The sequence below is a fragment of the Physcomitrium patens genome, chromosome 19 (assembly GCF_059467195.1).
Source record: "Physcomitrium patens ecotype Gransden chromosome 19, ASM5946719v1, whole genome shotgun sequence".
NCBI lineage: Eukaryota > Viridiplantae > Streptophyta > Bryopsida > Funariales > Funariaceae > Physcomitrium > Physcomitrium patens.
This window is the reverse complement of record NC_143428.1, coordinates 15,373,860-15,393,152: the sequence shown is the minus strand read 5'-3', so window position 1 is coordinate 15,393,152 and position 19,293 is coordinate 15,373,860. Positions and strand designations below refer to the sequence as shown.

The window sequence follows — 19,293 nt, the reverse complement described above, 5'->3', positions numbered from 1 at the left end:
TACAACCCCCTAGGGCAGGGGGTGGGAGGGGAGGGAAGGGGAAGGTGCCCGTGCCATGCATGATTCGTCGTGTTGCTGTCTGTTTCTCTGTCTGTGTGTGTGCCCGTCTCCATGTCTTGCTCCATCCCAGTTAGAATTGTAAGGCACGAGCGTGTGCGTGTGTGTGTTTCTGTGTGCGCCCCCTTTCAGTCGAGGCCGCGGAACTCTTTGCACGGCTGCAGTAGTATTGCGAACCGGTATGCCTAGCAGCAGGCGTTTTGGGATGTTGCAAGGAGTCCCCATTTCCGCATGCTCCCTGGGCGGCGGTGTCGGGGAAATGTATGATCTGTAGCCTTCTCTAGTTTTAGTTTCGAGTTTTACGCATGCAAACAGTGTGAGGTGTCGTCTCAATGCCTGATAGTTGAGAATTTGAGCCCCAGTTGCGGTGGCAAGTAAAATATAAACTTAAATCGGCGTGGTTTGGAGCTGTTTGCTGGCGATCTGGCATGCCGGTATTGTGAGAGATGGGGTTTGCGTCATGAAGAACATGCTTACCGTAGGACTTTATGGATTTTTCCTATTCTTCTCAACGTGAACAGTGTACGTTTCTATAGCAAGCTACCTTTGAATTTGATTATGATTTGCCATGCCGACATTTTCAGAATGAGCTTGTCTTAGGTTGTGTTAGACCTCGTATGTTTCTAGTGTATGAACTACCTCAATGTAGAATCAGGCCTCTTACTGTCAATTTTCTTGTCAAAATCAGTTGGTAATATACGAAATATTTGAGATTACATGCCCTTTCCTTCTGGATGGATGCGCTGCCGACTCCCTACTGCTTAATCGAAACCAGCTAGGTATTTCTCATAGAATGTATCAACAGTGGTATTGTAGTGGGTTTCACAGTGCTATTCAATAATGTAGAACGGATTGAATCATCGTGGCTCGAATAGCTTTTAGTTACTTGAGACAACACTTATTTACAAGATCAATGTATGATCAATACAGGATTTCGACCTCTACAAAAATAATTCCCCGGCGATTGAGCCTGAATGAACTGGTTGGGCTGACGATTTCGTTTTTAGAAATGTGTAACTCCTGAGTCTGAACTTCATTGATTTAATTCGTTGGGATTGCTTGAAATACCGTTCCCCCCCCCCCCACCTCCTATTTATTTATTTATTTTATCGGATTGGATCCTTTTTTCTGTTCCTGCTTTGAAGAGTCCCTTTCAAAAATTAATGATCTTGTCTCGTTTCGGCGACTGGTTTTACCTTTCCCCATGATAGTTTGCTAATGGCTCCCAGCAATTACAGAACGATGAATCGCGCTCAGAGTAGTATGACCAACTTCGTTCACAATTTTCATTAGAAGCTGATCGATTAGTTTTTCCTTCTGCTTTCTGGCTCTTTACAGTAATAGAGAATACTCTCAGCAATAAATTCCATGGGTATGGTGGGTTGTTCTGGAAGTAGACAACTCCGTTTTTTAGCTTGAGAATCTTGACCTTGGACACGACCGTGCCATGTTGTGGTGAGCTGTTTCACTTCACAACTGGAAACATGCTTTTGCGTGAGAATTGCATCGACTCCACTCCTAGGTGGCACGTCTTGGCTAGAGGGAGGTTGATGGCCTATTGTGGCGAAGACATCAGACGCATGGCCTTTACCATGACGGCCACAGGTATTCGTGAGGAGATGGCGATGAATTGGTCGCGTCAAAGAAGGCAATTAAAAGTGCGTCACAATTTTCAATTCGGTTCCTGTAGCCGTTTTTGCAACCCCAACCCCTTTTCTGTAAGTCAATGCTTTGGAGTTCTCTTCATCAATGCTATGATTTGGCCCGTGTGGAATTGCACCTATTTCTGGATGAGTTCATAACCCAATTGATTTTTAGGATTATCAGGTTTGTTTGCTTAGATTCTCTGTAGACACAAATTCGCTTTGGTAGACTAGGCTCAGTCCACTTCTGTGTGTAATCAATTATGTCAAGCTTCATATGTTTCACTTCCTCGTTGATGGGAGATGAAGTTTGTAGTTATGCTATGAATTTGTTAACGTGAATTTATCTGAAGATTTGATAACCTTGATTCTTGGGATACAAAAGGCAATCAATTATTTTCTTTATTATTAACCCCGCCACCCCCCAAAAAACCAGTCTAATCTTTACACGGTGTCACCTTAGGAATTTGTTCCACGAATTAGGTATGAAGCGGCGAGTCATGTTAAAGGCACCAACAACGTTGTAGAGGACAACCAAAAGTTTTCCATAAGCGAACAGTGCTCAGATATTTCGAAGAACAGCAATTACAGACATGTTTCAAGTAGCTCAAAAACAAAATCGACTCTTTATGAAAATCCAGATTCTGGGAATGGAAGACAATCTGACGAAAGGAACTCAAATACTGAGAATGGTAGTCAAGCGGAGAGTGGTGATGTTGGATTGGGAGACAGCGCAGCTCTGAAATGTAATGGACGTAATGGCCAAGATATTCCTTTAGGTAGGAAACGGAGATGGTGGCGAAAAAGAAAGAAGAATGCATACGCTGCAGGAATTGCCATTTATGATTCGCATACCAATTCTGTTCGACTCAAAGAATCCGTTACCGAAACTCCGACACAGTGCGTGAACCTGAAGCAGCAACGTCAGAGAAATCCAACTTCGAGCAAACGTCAGCTAACTGATCAAAGAATGCAGAGTGTGGAGGCAAAAGCTGTGTGGCAGGCGTCATCTCCTGAGGAGGTTACTGAGTGTGCATGTGAGTTGTATTCAGTTAGCAGATCTAATGAGAGTTTTCTAGGAATTGGGGAAGCGGCTCGTCTCTCTGGATTGGTAGTCATGCAAGAAACTGGCAATACACAACCTACAATTGAAAGCGACAAGGGTGCTCCTAACCAAGAATGTGCTGCCGACGTCTCGGAAGTGGTTCTAAAAAGAATACGAGGAAGGAAATCTACTGAAGCTTTTAAAGCCTCAAATATTAATGGATTTGATCAAAATTCTCAGTCCGCCAAGAAGATCTCGCAAACTGTAGGTCTTTCTCGGAAGACGAGAACACCGTCTACAGTTGATAATGGCGCTCAGCAGCAGCCATCCTCATTTACTCCAAATCGGAGCTTGCAATCTATGTTTGGAGCATCTCTTGGCAAGGTGAGAAAGGTTCCTATCAGACCTACAACTAGATATATTCATGGTAGTATATGCAAGACCGAGGATAGCGTAGATGATTAGGAGAAGTAACGAAAAGAAAATGAAAGATGGACAGATTTGCCTTTCATACAATTTGATGAATGATATCTCTCACTAAATTATCCACACACAGATCAACCAGTAAATAATTGTAGAATTGACTTAATCTGGGTATAGAAGTTTGCTGGATGCACGAGGGTTTGATTTACTTAGGCTTTGAAAATAGTGTGTATACGTTAGCCCAGTGAGATACGATGTATCACAATATCGACTCTGCTATTGATCATCTATCTGACTGTTCCTTGAGGATCATGGAAGCGAGTCCGATTTTAAACAACAGAGAACATAAATTAATGTTATCGTCTTGACTGATGTTTCGATTTTCTATGTCATTTTTGGTATCCAAGTCTCGATCCCAAGCTTGCTGACAGAGGTAGATTCTCATTGTTTCTGCACGTAGGAATAAGTCGCTCGTGTCTGGAGTTCCTCGCCCAACTTCAGTAGTTTTTGTGAGGAAGTAGACCAGGTCTGAGATATGACTGAGTGAATTATCAGGTAACTTGTGGGAGAGTCGTTGTCAGAATATGTCAATCTGTGAGAAGAAATAACGCCTCTGTTACGCCATGAAATAATATCTGGTTTTTCGATCGATTCCTTATTCCAGCATTGATAATTCAGTCGTCGGTATCGAGTGAACTGTAGGTTGTTGAAGTCATTCCTAAGATTGATGGTGGGCAATTCGACCCAGGAGTGCTGAAGTTAGGTCTACTCGGCTTAGTGCACAGGGCTTAAGAAGCCGTAAGTCATTATAAAATTACATAAGTTTAATGTGCGAGTCTAAGGTCGCAGCTCGGTTTACCAACGTTTTCACGAGAATGAATGTTTTATGTGGATTTATTTTTTGAAGTATAACCAACCGTTGTAGTTGTTAGTTTTACCAGAGGTAGTATTCTTAGATTTTCAAACGTGCGATGATTCAAAGTGGTCGAACAAGTTCTTGATGTTGCCCATTAGATTGTTGACCAAATTGCTGACATTATTAATGAAGTATCTTGTCTCCAATAATTTTCTTTAGTGATCAGTATCTGCGCACACACTGCGAATTTTGTAACAATCATTTAACGCAAGGTAAGAGATTATGAATTTCATTATTTTTTGAGAAATTCTTTTATGTTAGCGAAGATGAACTTACAGCAGTTTCCGAATAAGTTGCACACATTGTATCAATGTTCGTTAGTCTCTCCGCTAAGTTGACACCATGTGTAATACATTTTTATTAGACTTTTGCCATGACCATGAAATCTTCTTTTTGGGGGCCCAGGTTGATGAGCAAGTACAGCAGGTCCAAGCCAATGCTTCTTTCAAGAAATCAGTAACTACCGCTGACCAAGTGGCTGAGTCAAAGAGCTTAACCTCCAACTCAGTAACAGAGTCAGTGACCATACAAGCAGCCGAACTGTCCAATTATTTTAGTGAGATTTCGGAAGACGACGTGGATATGAAAGACGAATTTGAGTCCAATAGTTCTGATCGTCCTGAATTCCTGGGATTGAGGGGACTGAACAGTTACAAAGTTCTTCAAGATGATCAAGGGATACTTGTCATGATACGTGACTTTTATTTCTTCATGATGAAGCAGCCTCTTCCGAATTTTTCTATGGGAATGATAGCTGGTCCTCTTGCTCTCAGCATGGTTTTCACTCTCTTGTATTTGCCGGAATTCCATGGACTAGCATATGATGAAACGGCACGGGACTTTCTAAAGGCTGCAGATGGTACGATACTCAACGCAAGGTTGTTGGTATACCTTGTGTTGTCATGAGACACCTTGTGTTGTGCATTGTCCGATCAAAAGTCTATTATCAGTACGAATATTGGGTTCTTAGTGTTGGCTTTTTCAGGTAACGATGGGCGTGCAATTGGACTCAAGGTGTCCTGGATGACTGTTTTCCAAGTCTTTATGTTTAGCCTCTCTCTTTCAACGGGTCTACAACCGGACCTTGCCCCTTTGTCACCTTACACTTTGGTGGTTGCAAATCTCAATGCCTTAATCGCCCAACTCATTCTTGCTTTTCTAAGTGCGGCAGGTACGTGGCATTCCATGGACGCAGAACCATGAAGCAGTGTGTGCAGATGGGAATTTTATATTAAAGTCTGCCATTTCTCTAACTGATTACAGAGCATTTGAGACTATAATCTATCTCCTTGACCATGTGAGGCTGGATATTGATCTAGTTTAAATTTCTTATTCTTGACTGTCATAAATTCTGGCTCGCAATTCTTCTTTGTTTGGTTAACTTAGCAAACAGTTTAGAATGCCGTGATGTCTATAGATAAGAAATCATACATCAACTTGTGTGCCAGTATTTGCAAGGTTGTCGCAGCCCTCACAACCTGTGAGATGTTCGAGTGTAGCGCTCATTTACTCTCTGAAAAAGCCCGCGGGTCAAAAAGGGCAAAGTTTGAACAGGTAAGCTTTCTTAAAACGTGATTTTTTTTTTTTTTGGAATCTGTTAGCCTCACCGTTACCATAATTGATCCGAGGATGGATTCTTCTTTCATATTGACTTTGAGCGTGCAGGGTGTTGGTGACTAGGTGCGTGCTAGCGGGACCTCAGCCATGCGAGCTTATAAATGTGAAGGTGGATTTGACTTACAAATCTAACATGGTTTCCAGTGTGGGCTCTTTCTTGAGTAGTTCTTACTGCTTGAAGCTGGTAAGTTAATCTCATCCTCTGATTTTTACGCATGCTGTAGTTATCAAGTATATGTAGGTGTGAAATACAATTTCTTGTTGGTTCTTATGGAATGGATATTCTCACTTAGTTCTGACAGAGCTGCAATCTAAATGAACGTACTTTCTTTGGCTGATGTGCTTTGTATGTTCATTATGTTGGAAAAACGTAGGTGCGGTCACAGGTAGCTCTTCTTGACAAAGGAATGACAATTCGACACATCATTGATGCGACCAGCCCTTTGTATTCTCAAACTCCAGAGTCCCTGTGCCAAGATGATGCCATCTTTGTTTTGAGTGTGGTGAGCATCTTGTCCTCGCTTGGCTAGATCGTGTGTTTTCTAGACTTACACTCCAACCCTGTCGTGTATGCTTTTCAAGAACTCTATCCCTCGTTTACGGGGTATGGCACTGGAACACTGGGCATCTATTCAATCAATCACAATTTCATTATAGATTGTGTTGACGGTCATTGTTCCAAAAACGCATAAAGGAAGAGACTCTAAAGAACTATTAACACTGGCAGGCTGGGATGGAGCGCTCATCCATGCAACCTATCTCCCATGTGCAGTTCTACTCTGTATGTGATGATCAGGTGATATGGAATGCAGATTTTGAAGATATGATTCTGATTAACAAGAATAATCAGCGGGTTGTGGATCACTCAAAGCTAAGCTGTTGGAAACCACTGTAGCATGATTGCGTCGCGCTTTACCAAAAACGCATTACGAAGATGCATGTTTGGATTACTTCGTCATTTGAGTCATTACGAGATTTCATATTGTTTCCAAAGCTGGTCTTTAGCTTAATGAACAACTGTATAGAACCTACGTTCTCATCTAACATAATTTTCTTTATCAACCTACTACAAAGGGTTCATGCAGGGTGTATCCAATGGTTTGTTCCTAGAATTCTACATTCTTGGGTAGCATGAGAGCTAATGTTGGCATATATCACTGAAAACTCTGTCTTAGGAAGATACAATTCATGAGTTGGTCCTCAACTTGTAATGCTGTACATACACTCGACGATTGCTTTAAGATCATGCTAGATACTTTTGACGTCATCAACTACCTCACGAAGAGGAACACCGTCCCCTAGAGATGGCTAACACGAGAGTGGGCAGCAATCGCAGCAAACTTTAGTGGTCGCTAAATCGAATTTTTTACTAACACTGTTGTCATCATTTCGAAACTAGCTGAATACTCAGTACGTGTATGCAGGCATCAAATAATAAATACATGTAAGGTCCACATTTATATGGTGCCTTGGCTGAATACTTACTTCCACTACTTCCCCACTTCACTTTGGACTAGAGCTCATATTGGTGTTCAAAGGTCACACAATCTACTGGAATGATTGATATTTGCGTTGATACAAGATCAGTGAAGAGAATTAGTGGTTGCCTGATTTGAAGGAAAACTGCATGTATTTCTTCACTTGCAAGAAGGTGAATGGAATTAAAGTATTGACATTCTTTTTATTTACATCAAATCAAGACAAGTCAGAAGTCCAGTATTGTTAAATTGACAACCTCAACATAAAGAGTGCAGTAGCTTGGTTTAAGTATGTTAAAATTATATTGAGAGCAAAAACAATGAAGATTATTTTTAATAGAAAATATTATACAAAATGAAAAAACATGGTTGTCTTGTGTTCACAATGTTTGTTTAATTTCTTTGTCATAGCTTGCTAGTTTATTTGTCCATATTCAAGAAGACATTTCCAAATAAGGTTATTAATATAGATATCACTCTATACTTCTTTTTCATAGATATAAACCATAAATATTTTGGACAAAAACTTAGCTATTGATGCATCTAAAATCCTAGTGCATTTCTTTATAGTTAAAGATATTTATCAATAAATTTGATTAAATGAAACTAATTAATTATTTATATGTTGAATAACTATAGATAATCCTATTGTGCTTTAAGTAATCTAAAAAAATTATAATAAGAATTTTTAAATTTTGGTTTTTAAAATATCAATAAAATAATTTTTTAAAAAATAAAACATAATATTAATTGGATAAAAAATATTCAATGAACATCTGATATCATTAAAAATTCATAGAATCAAATATAAATTCTCTATCAAACATTGTATTGAGATTTTATTTATACTATTCATAAATTTGTTATTTAAAAAAATAATAATTGATATGAATTTTATGTAAAAAAAATTAAAAATTAAAAAAATCTACATATCTTCTATACTTTTAGATTGTGTATTATTAATTTATTTTATATAAAAATCAAATTTATTATAAAATAATCTAAATTTATTTTAAAATATTTAAATGATATATTTTGAATTCTTTATAATAGGATTTATTTAAAATAGACCATCATCAAACTATCTAATTTTAGATAAAAATACAACATTAGCTAAATAGCTTTAGTTCTCATGGTTTTGTATAGTATTTTTTAGAAAAAATTAACACTACAAATTATTTTTATTTAATAAAATTAAGATCAAGATTTTATAGTTGATATACTAATAATATTTAAAAATTCAACTTAAAATTTGAAAAATAAAATATATGTATTTTAAAATTATTCTTTTCAATATATATATATATATATATATATATATAAGTAATATGTATCAAAATATAAGAATGTATGTATTTTTCTTGGTTGGATTCCAATCTTTGAGCATACATTTATTTTAAATTGTGAAAATTTTATTGTCAATAGTTTTATTCTATGTTGATGATTATTTGGTCAAGAATCAGTAGTACTTATTATACTCGTCGTTCATCCGAGTTGAGTGAAATCTTAACATTAGATTTTTATTTCATTTGATATTGATATTTTCATATACAATTAGTCATGCTGCTAACTTTGAGATGAGTTTTGGAGAAGTTTATATACTTTCGATGTTCGATTGTTGTTTGGCTTTTCTCAAAATGAAGACCAGTATGTTAAAATGCGAACTTTTGGAATAGTACAGAGGATTTCTATTTCAAGCATTAAAATAGTTGAAGAGATTCTGCAAGTGATTTGTTCCACTGTCTTTGTGAGGTAATTTCTGGAACAGCAGGACACAAGGTGTCCAAAGATGCATAACCAGGCGGAGGGGCAGGGCAGGGCAGTGCCGGGTAGGGTATGGAAGGGGGCAGATATGTAGGCGGGGGCAAGTGGGGTCCTGGTATCATGCGGGGACGAGAGCGGGAGAAGGGAAACCCTAAGAACAGAGCGGCGCGCTGAGAGAGCCCTCTCTTGCTTCAAGCTTCGCGTGTATCGCTGCAAGGGCTCTCTTTCTGCTTCGCCTCGTTGCATCGTCGCTTGATCGGACAGGTTCAGGGTTCCTTTTGCAATGGCGACAGCTACGGAGTCCGTGCAATGCTTCGGCCGGAAGAAGACAGCCGTGGCTGTGACTTACTGCAAGAAGGGCAGGGGTTTGATCAAAATCAACGGGTGTCCCATCGAGCTGGTTGAGCCCGAAATTCTGCGTTACAAAGCTTTTGAGCCCATCCTGCTTCTCGGGAGGCAGAAGTTTTCTGGCGTGGACATGCGCATCCGTGTCAAGGGTGGAGGTCACACTTCGCAGATTTACGCTATTAGACAGAGTATTGCCAAGGCTCTCGTAGCATACTTTCAGAAGTACGTCGATGAGCAGTCGAAGAAGGAGATCAAGGATGTTCTCTTGAGGTACGACAGGACTCTGCTTGTGGCTGATCCTCGTCGCTGCGAGCCCAAGAAGTTTGGAGGTCGTGGTGCCCGCTCTCGTTTCCAGAAGTCTTACCGTTAAGCGGCAAGGCGACTGTTTTGTTCGAGGTGGTTGCTATAATGCATGCCGTTCTGAGAAAATACCCGAGGTGCTAGATTTTGGTAACCTAAATTTTTAGTTTGTTAACCGGAGATTCTTTGAATCTCTACATATGCGGATATGCATTGAGACGTTAACCCTAATGGTACACGACAGAGCTTCCTCATTTTCTGCACGTGTTCTTTTTCAAGGTTATGATTCCCTTGTATGTGTCCTCCTATGCGTAGCACATGCCTGCATATTACTTGTCTTTGTGCGAAAACTTTTTATATGCGCTACTTCGTGAAGGCACTGATTGTCTTCTTCCATCTATGCATCACTGTTTTTTAAAAGTAGAAATTGATCATGAGTGAATCGTCTCTAGGTCATTACTGGAAGTGTCCTTTTGTAATGGTTTCATGCGTGAGCACCATCTCTTTCCAATTGTGAGGTTTGAGATGTTTTATAGTATGACGGACACTTCTGCTTCTTTCCCTCCACCTCTATCCATGAATTCTTACCGTAACCCTAGTGGTGATGATGTATAGAACGATATGCTCGTTACTAGTCAGAATGTTTATCTTCAGTTTTAACATAATGAACTCTTACAATCTTGTCTATCTTCCCTCATTAAAGCTACCACAGTTTGTGTATTGCGTTTGGTGTATATATTTTCGGCATATGGATTGGATGCGACACTACACCTTTAGAGGGATTGGCTCATTTAGAATTAGGTAGTGCTATTAATGCTCTTTTAACTTGACATCGGTTTGGGCTGTGTCCTGGCGAGAGGTTTAGTATTGAAACTTGGGTCTATGTATACCTATTAGCACTATTTTTCCGTAAGGGCGATGATTTACCTTATCTACATTTTTGGGATACCAACGTGAGTTTTAGGATGTTACATCTTGGCAGGCCATTCTCCTAGGTCATCTCATCCAGAATTCTCTTATGATTCTCTATCTTATGAGAGCCAACCTGCCTAAGGGTCACTTTATTTGTATTTTCGACCCGAGAAATACGCAAAGTGAAGTATTTGTCAGGGTGTGTAAATGTGCATAGATTCTTCATTTTGGGGTAGGAGGAGTGAATTGGAATCCCTTTGTTTGGGATATGTAATTGTCCCGCCTTCTTATATTTCGTGCGAGGCGCTAGAAGTGGATAAGCAGCCTTACCATATAGCAAGAATTGTGGTGCGGAGGAAGATTGATCAATTTTTGCTTAATGGAATCAGATCTCCGAGTTCCCAAAATCGATATTACTGGCTTGTCTTGCTTGTGCACTTGAAGGCATCAAGATGACTTGGTTCTAAGTGTGTAGCCGAGTTATCCGGGGAATCCCCCTTTAGTATGAAAGCAGTCGACCCTGGTGCCTGGAATAAGATTCAGTACCAAACAATGAATAGAAAGAATTAACATTCAATACGAATTGGTCTGTCTTGCAGTAACATTCAATGTACGTGTATCAAATTAGGAAATACTGTACACTTCTGCAATACAACTGTGTGCAGATCAACTTCATTTTCTAACCTCTCAAAAATGAGCATTTCCTTCGCCCGTCCGTGATGGAATGCTACAATCACAGTCCTCGTAAGACAAAATATGTAGACCAACGGGAAGGATTAGACGAGCATGATCGGTACAGAAACCTGGCCTTGTGTTTAACTTGAAGGTAACTTGATGGAAAACTGAAGTGCACCCTGCCAGTGCTGCATATCTACTCCCATGTGCGTCAACGTAAGCTCATGAAGTAACCCTTACTTTATCCAACTCGTCTTCTCTTTGCAGTTTAGATTTAGCTGCAAAATTTGTAAATGTTGTGCCATTCCACTTACTCAATTCTTCCCTTCTTGAACTGGCTCAACATGTTTGAGCATTAAGCAGCAATGTGAAGTTTAAAAAATACACATGTAGGTAGATGTCCATATATATATATATATATATATATCTTCTTGATATTCTGTCTTGTACCCTAACCACCAAGATTCTTCAAATTTTGATCACTCTAAGAATTTTCACTTCAATTAAATATCATATGTATATTTTAATTTGATATTGTACTTGGACAATAATACATTTTTTTGAAGCAAGGTGTCTTTTTTTGGATTACTCTCATTACCTTTCATTATTAGTTTACTCTCATCACCCTTAAGCTACCAAGATAAATGGGCATATCAAGAAATTTTCAATGTATATAAATTCTTGAATTAAATATACATTTAGATCATAGAATAGAAATTTTTTATTTTTCATTAATATAGTTAGGATGGATAGGTCAATCTAGAAAAATACTTGGATCAATTTAACAATTCTCGTAAATACTATAATTATATTTATTTATTGTTAAGCTTATATATATATATATATATATATATATATAAAAATTTATTAAAATAAGAAATATTGTTTAAAATTAAATCAAGTTATTATAAAATATGTAAGTTAAATAACATGTTATATTTTTTAATATTTAATAATAACACTTTTACAACATTATAAAAGATTAAAGAAGAATAATAATTTTATATATGCAACAAATACTTTTTATGGCATATTATTATTTTTTAAAATGTGTATAAGTTATAAAAATTTTGAGAATATTATACCAAGACTTGGAATTTGTAAAATTTTGAAATCACATCTTTTATGATTTGTCTAAAAAACATTTACTTCCAAAAAAAAAATTATATGAATATATAGAGACTTTTAAACATTTTATTAAGAAAATTATTTTGTTTTTTTATAGAAAAAGACTGCTTTTCTTTCAATATATTATCTATTAATGAAAGATGATAATAGAATTTATATAATGCAAAAATAATTAATCAATTTTCTTTAAAATAATCTTCTTATAAATTTTCTCAATTACTTCTGTAATGCCTTAGAATAAAGATTGAATAAATTATTGATATTTTTATTTCTGTAAAATAGACCTTTTAATTTTATCAACCACAAATTTATTATCTGAAAGATTAAGTATGATCACATTACTTTTAAGTTCAATATGAATTTATTAACAAACAACCTTTTGTAGCAAATATCTATATCACTTATATAAATAGAATAAATTAGAAGTAGAAGTAAAATATGATATGTAGATAATATCTTTCTTAAAAATAAATTAAGAAAGTTTTTTTAAATGCAAATTGGATCTTTAAATTCCTATAGATATGTAATTTGGCTATTAGAACTTGTTCTACAATTTTCTTACTTTTAGAGAGCAACATTGGAAGCAACTTACAACTTTACACTTGAGCCACAAGTCTTATGGTCCTTAAGAAGCTTCCAAAGGGTCTTCGTGGTAGTTAGTAAATGGAGATAAGAGTAAGATCACCTTTAATCTTGTCAATGCCTTTTTTGTATTTCAATCTTAGTTCAAGACTCTCTATTCTTTTTGTATTTGGCAAAAAGTATTCTACTTTATTATTATTATATACCTATCTATTCTTTCATTACTTTCTCCTTTATTTAGTGATATGTAAATATAATATTTTTTAAGTTTTTTCTACATTCATGTCCTTAACATCTTTTAAATGCAACAAAACTTTAGTTTTTATTTAAAGATATTTTTGACAACCAAGAATATAGAAAGTCATCAAAAAAATAAGTATGATGTGGTGATTGTTCATAGACAAAGTCTTTACATGTTAACTATATAAACATTCTTGACCATTATCTTTTCTAAAACAACTATGATTATATGTTTTCATAAGTTTTATTATTAAGCTCTAATTTCAAATTATTAAAGCAATATTTACAATGTACTATAATTTTTTGTTAAAAAATGATAAAAACTCTCTTGATACATGAAGATATTTTATATGTTTATTTTATATATTTTTGAAATAACAAACAATTTTTTAAAACATAATTGACTAAATGGTATGTTTTCAATGACCCATTTTAATAAAAAAATTAATTTTATTTAATTAGGAATAAATATCAAATACTTAAAATATAAGATAAAAGATTTTATGATCAACTTTTTTAGCCAATAAAATATTATACAATTTTTTTGATATTTTTTTTAAAAATATTAATTATAAAAAACAGTAGCAAACATACTGAGAACTTTAAATCGTAAATAAATTTTTCTTAACATTCTTATAAATGTATATTTCTAAGAATATATTTTTTCTAAATACAGCTCTTTTTTTTATCAGCCATTGTACAATTATAAGAAAGATATTGTCGTGATGGAAAATATCTACTAATAACACTAAATTATTGATTATAATATAGAATATTTTCAAAATCAAGTAAAATTAATAAAGTCAAAACTCAACCTTCCTTCAATAATATAATCTTGCTTATAAGAAAGATGAAGGTTACACTAAATATTAAAACTTTGTATACTAAATTCTTTTTACTTATTGCAACTATACTATTGATTTAATCACACCCACACCACACATTATTGATTTTCTATTCAATATATATACATACATATATATATATATATATATATATATTCATTCAAAAATTGAATCTTGAATACATTTTTAAGTTTTAACATAGGCAATGTTGTGGGTGTTGAAGCAAGAAATGCAGTTGAGGTGTGCAGACACAAGTGAGGAAGATTGGCTCACCAAAGCAAAGCAAAGCAAAAAAAAAGCAAAGATTGTGAGACCAAGCTAAGTTACATGAGATGCTCAGTAGGTCTATAAATAAGTGAGTGATGTGCAAAATTGGCTCTTAATAGAGTCACTCAGCACCATAGTAGCAGTAGCAACAACAGCTTACAAATACTGCCAGAAATCAATCAAAAAGTTTACAATTGATTTTAAATGTCAAGTGCAACCAGAAATGCCAATATTACATGTTGTAGGGATCACAAGTTTCAATACTTCATTTATCATTGGTGTTGTTTTTTCTAAAAAGAAATGAAACGTTTCTTTTGTTGGACATTAATCTAACTTTAAGAAGTACATGGAGAAATTCGACCCATTTGCATTGGTATTGATAGGGATTTAACATTAATAAATGCCATTGAATTAATATTCTCCACTTCAAATGCATTACTTTGTATTTTTATATACAAAAATATATATTAATAAATTATAAAAAATATTTTTCAAACAAAGTAGAGTAAGGACGGTCTTAATTCCTTATAGATTAGACCATTGTGATTAGTACATGTTCTGTAGAGCTTTTTATTTGGAGTGGACTAATATTTGCAACAAGTACATTTCTACTATTGCTTATGCAGATATTCAGTATTTAAAAAACACTTGGATATTATATAGGAAGATATTTATTAAAGCTTGAACAAATAATCTACTTTATCTTAGAAGTGTGACTATATCACAAGTAGAGGGTCAATATTCAATATTAAAATCTTACTTAAAATTTTCCACCAAAGACCTTAGAGAAAAGTTCAAATTTCTCTCTTTCATTCTTTTAAAAATACAATAAAAAAATTGAAGGTTCAAGAAAGTTCAAAACAAATCCATGTTGCACCTCAATACAATATTGGTTTCTTCTCTAATGTTGTGAAATGTGTATCTTTATATGTTTTTAATCTTAAATTTGAGCAATATAGACAATTAAGAGTAAAATCAATGAATTTAATTTTTCTTTCACAAGAAAAATGACAAATAAATTAGGTCTACTAGTTAAGCATTAAATAAGAATTTTATTGAGAAGAAGAGATGTTTTTATCAATTAGTGATTTTCATCATCAATGTTACTTAGTAAATATTCTTAACCAATTTATTCTAATATCATCTATAATTTCATTCTCTTTTGTTAGTTTACATTATTGTATAGTATAATTTTCTATCTAAGAATACATTGGATACCTAGTTGTAGAGAGTTTAGTTTTAATTCGTCGGCCAAATTCCAACAAGCAATTTATTTTTATTATAGAAGATAAATAAATATAATAATATAAAAAATATATTTTAATATTTTTTTATATTTAAAAAGGTTTATACATAAGGCTTTTTAAAGCCTCTAAAAATGCCCTAGCATCCTTTGCTATACCAAATCATAACTAACTATTTGCTGATAAGTTAGGTTTTCCATAAGCTCAAAAAAAATCCATAATTTTCTTACAAAAATCTATCTTTATACTATAATTTTTCCATAGCTCTATATTTCTATCTTTTACATATATATAAAGTCTTGGCTCTCAAAAATCTCTTTACTTTGCATAAAATGTCCAAATTGTAGCAAAATCTTTTCAAAATATTTTTCTCCTACAAAGGATTTTTATTCTCTAAACTTTAGAATATCATATTTCTTGATCCAACCATTCAATTTTTTTAAAAATTTCTAAAAAATTTAGCATTTATTCTTAAGCTTTACCACAAAAAAAAAAAAAAAAAAAAAAAAAAAATGTAAATCTACTACAAATCATTTGGCATCTAAGAAATCCTAGCAGATGCTCTAAATCCTAATTTACAAACACATGAATACTATTTTCTTTATATCTCAAAAATCCAAAATCCAAATGCCAAAAAATTTGGTATAAGTTTTAAAACATAGTAATACATATTCATAGAAATATTTACCTAAAAATTTGTCTAAATGGCTAAGTTATGGTTGGAACCAAATCCCTCATAAAATTGGCTCACTAACAAACCTCAATTTGGAAAGGCAATCTTCAAGCAATTATTGCTCCTCTAAATCAACTCCAAATCTTTTATTTTTTTTATGCAAAATTTAGTCTTTTAAACCAAATTTTCAACCTGAAAATTTGATCTTCAAAAGGTCTTTATACGCATGTGCTATGTTCCAAAGAGTGAAAATAGATACGAAATCAACACCTTAATTTTGAGTTTCTATATCTTCTTTACAAAAATTCCAAATTATATAAAATTTTCACTTAAACTATATCCAAAATCCTAAAATTGATGATCTTAATCTTTGATATTAAAATGGTCTCAAAAGGGTAATCCTTATTCCTAATAAGACCTGGGATAGCCTCTTTGAAATCCATTGGGCATGAATTTTAGCCAATAGGAATAAAAATTTTCATCATCTATTTCCATTCATCCTTATGGTTGGCCTAACTACCTCTTTTTATACAAAATCCTTCTCTAATCTTTTTTCTAATAAGTTTTATATAGTAAGTATCCTAAGTACTAAATAAATAAAATAAAATAAAATTTCAAGAGTCATTAATGTCTAGTAAAAGTGGCTCTCACTATATTGTATAATAAATTATATATTAAATATATATGTATATTATTGTCACATGGTAGCCGAAACATTATATAATAATGTCTACTTTATTATATTATTAATAGAACTTTTGATATTTTAGCTCTTCATCAATAAAAAAAATCTACATAAAAGAAAAGTTGAACTTTCAAAAATAACTATGTGATTGAAAAATTGACAAGTGAATCACCCAAAGAGAAGACCATAAGGAGCAAGAAGTAGAACTAGAAGTGACATGCATGCAAAAACATCAACACAACAATTTACATCACAGTTTGAGTTTATAGAGGCAAGAATAAGGAGGCTCTTTTGCAGCAATTGCAAGTTAATAGAACATAATATCTGCACATATCCTAAAAGGACAATATTTCTCTTATAATTGTTTAGAAATAATATTCAAAAAAAATAGGGTTCAACAGTATGTTTGAACAATTATTTTAAAAAAATATTACATATAGTCATTTAAAAAATTATAAATGATTATTACTTCAAGTAATATTAGTTATTAATTAATTTTATAATAATAAAGTAAAAATAATATATCTAACATCATTTTTTATTTAATATTTATTAAATTTTTAAAACAATATTTTCATCCAAATTCTATTTAAGTGATATTCAAATTTTATTTTTTAAAAAAATAATTTAAATGAATTTGGCCATATAGAAAGAATATTTTGTTTAAATTGCAATTGTAATGAGTGTGAAAAAATGGCCTATTAAAAAGCCCAACCTTACCCTTGATCAGCTTCACAATGTCACTCAACATACAATATTTTTCAATCAATAACATGAAAATGTACATGTCGATAGTAGAAGTAATCTGTGCATTTGAAAAAAAAAAAAATCCACCATTACTTTCCATCACATACCATCCAAAATCTCACACCTCCATATCCTCAACAATCAATAAATATCCCACAACTAGATAATCACTAGTATTAGTACTTAAAGAGTTTTCATCAAGCATTACTCAAGTTAGGACAACTAGCTAGTAAAGGAACATTGAGAGATTATATTTTGTAGATGCACTGTTGCAATGCAGTGAATAGGCAATTGTGATACTATTATTGTTGTTGATACCTATTTTTGGAATTTGGAATAGGAATACAAAGTCTCGACTTGAATTCATGAGTATTAGTTACTATCAAAAGCTCAGTAATAAGTGCATGAAAACAACTCCTATGGCAAGATTGTGGATTAAAAAACATCATGGAGAGTTAATTTCAAAATCCTTAATTCAAACAAAAAAATGCCAAAAAATTCAAAAAAAATCATATTAAGATATTTGCCTCACAAAGATGATTGATCCATAGGACTTTAGAGCATTGAATATTATAATTGCTTAACTCCAAAACTTTGGATTCAAAGCAAAAAAATATTTAAAAAATTTTAAAAAATAAAGATAATATTGTGCTATAGTATCTATCTCATAGAGATGATTAATGCATAGGATTTGAAAGCATTAAATATTGCAATTGCTTAATTCTAAAACCTAATACTTGATTTACTAAAAATATTAAGCATCATCAAAAGATTAGCTTTGATGCAAGAAATTTACTACAAAACTTTAAGATCTAGACATTCTTTTTATACTTTATAGCATACAACAAGGGCTACAATCTAACAAACATAGTACAAAAAAAAAGCCAAGCATGTGATCTAGATATAATATTAAGGTTCTTCTCTATTGTGGTTGCAAAAAGTATCATAGCCATATCCAAGCTCCTTCCTTCAACTAACTTACTTATAATCAATACACATAGTATCAATTTTTAATATATTCCATATATCTCACCTTCAAAAAAAATGGCATGCTCATGTAATAATTTGAATGTCATTTACAAGGTCCTCTAATTTTGAAAATCCTAACTTCTCCAACACCATCACCATCCCTCCACCTTTTTTCTATCAAAGGACTATACAAAGCCAGCCATCACACATTGTACTTCTAAGAGAGAGAGAACATACAATTATTGCAATAATAACTCCACGTTTTCAATCCACAATCATAAAATCTCAATTTTAGAAAGAAAAAGATATTGATTACATTTGCAACAACCACTATCAAGTCAACCTTTAAGAATATATATTATTGCAAACTTGAGAAAGAAACTCACAAATACATGGGTGTTGTAAAACAATAGCTACTGTTGATGGTCCATAAACCACAATATTAATTATACATAAGCTCTTGTACTCTCATATACTCAAAGAGCTATAAAATCATTTTGACAACGATTGGCAAGCTTTAAACTTTCATGGATCCTACACAAACACTATGAGGCCTTTAGAAGCTAGTCTTTGCAATAATCATTGCATAAGTTTCTGCAACATACTTCCAAGATCTTGCATCAAAGTGTGAGGGTGGCAGGGAAGCCATGCGGAGAGGAAGGTGGTAAAGAAGGGAAGGCCAACCCATCTCTCTTCTCAACATAGAGCAAAGTAATGAGATAACATGTGGCACAT

The 19,293-nt window shown here is 33.7% G+C and overlaps 2 protein-coding genes across 4 annotated transcripts; both read left to right on the top strand.

The window, feature by feature from the left end:
- The first annotated feature begins 446 nt into the window (after positions 1–446).
- Positions 447–6,774, top strand: LOC112272632 (uncharacterized). Of its 3 annotated transcripts, none has more exons than XM_024500586.3 (8): positions 447–1,775; positions 2,164–3,129; positions 4,490–4,943; positions 5,070–5,255; positions 5,533–5,638; positions 5,765–5,885; positions 6,076–6,204; positions 6,429–6,774. In XM_024500586.3, the coding sequence occupies exons 1-8, from the start codon at positions 1,542–1,544 to the stop codon at positions 6,594–6,596; spliced, it is 2,364 nt and encodes a 787-aa protein (XP_024356354.1). In that variant the 5' UTR covers positions 447–1,541; the 3' UTR covers positions 6,597–6,774. The 3 variants fall into 3 exon arrangements, with proteins under 3 accessions (XP_024356354.1, XP_024356355.1, XP_024356353.1); XM_024500587.3 differs by having other exon boundaries at positions 5,750–5,885; positions 6,514–6,774; XM_024500585.3 differs by having other exon boundaries at positions 620–1,775; positions 5,750–5,885.
- A 2,299-nt stretch (positions 6,775–9,073) lies between these two features.
- On the top strand, positions 9,074–9,874 carry LOC112272821 (small ribosomal subunit protein uS9). The gene has a single exon (XM_024500956.3). It carries the CDS (start codon positions 9,227–9,229, stop codon positions 9,659–9,661), a length of 435 nt encoding a protein of 144 aa, XP_024356724.1. The 5' UTR covers positions 9,074–9,226; the 3' UTR covers positions 9,662–9,874.
- The last annotated feature ends 9,419 nt before the right edge of the window (positions 9,875–19,293 follow it).

Coding starts and splice junctions, on each gene's coding strand:
- LOC112272632 (XM_024500585.3), top strand. CDS start 1,542: ATGCTTTTGCGTGAGAATTGCATCGACTCCACTCCTAGGTGGCACGTC. Junction 1,776..2,163: donor GCAACCCCAACCCCTTTTCT/GTAAGTCAATGC, acceptor GTGTCACCTTAG/GAATTTGTTCCACGAATTAG. Junction 5,886..6,075: donor GTTCTTACTGCTTGAAGCTG/GTAAGTTAATCT, acceptor GGAAAAACGTAG/GTGCGGTCACAGGTAGCTCT.
- LOC112272821 (XM_024500956.3), top strand. CDS start 9,227: ATGGCGACAGCTACGGAGTCCGTGCAATGCTTCGGCCGGAAGAAGACA.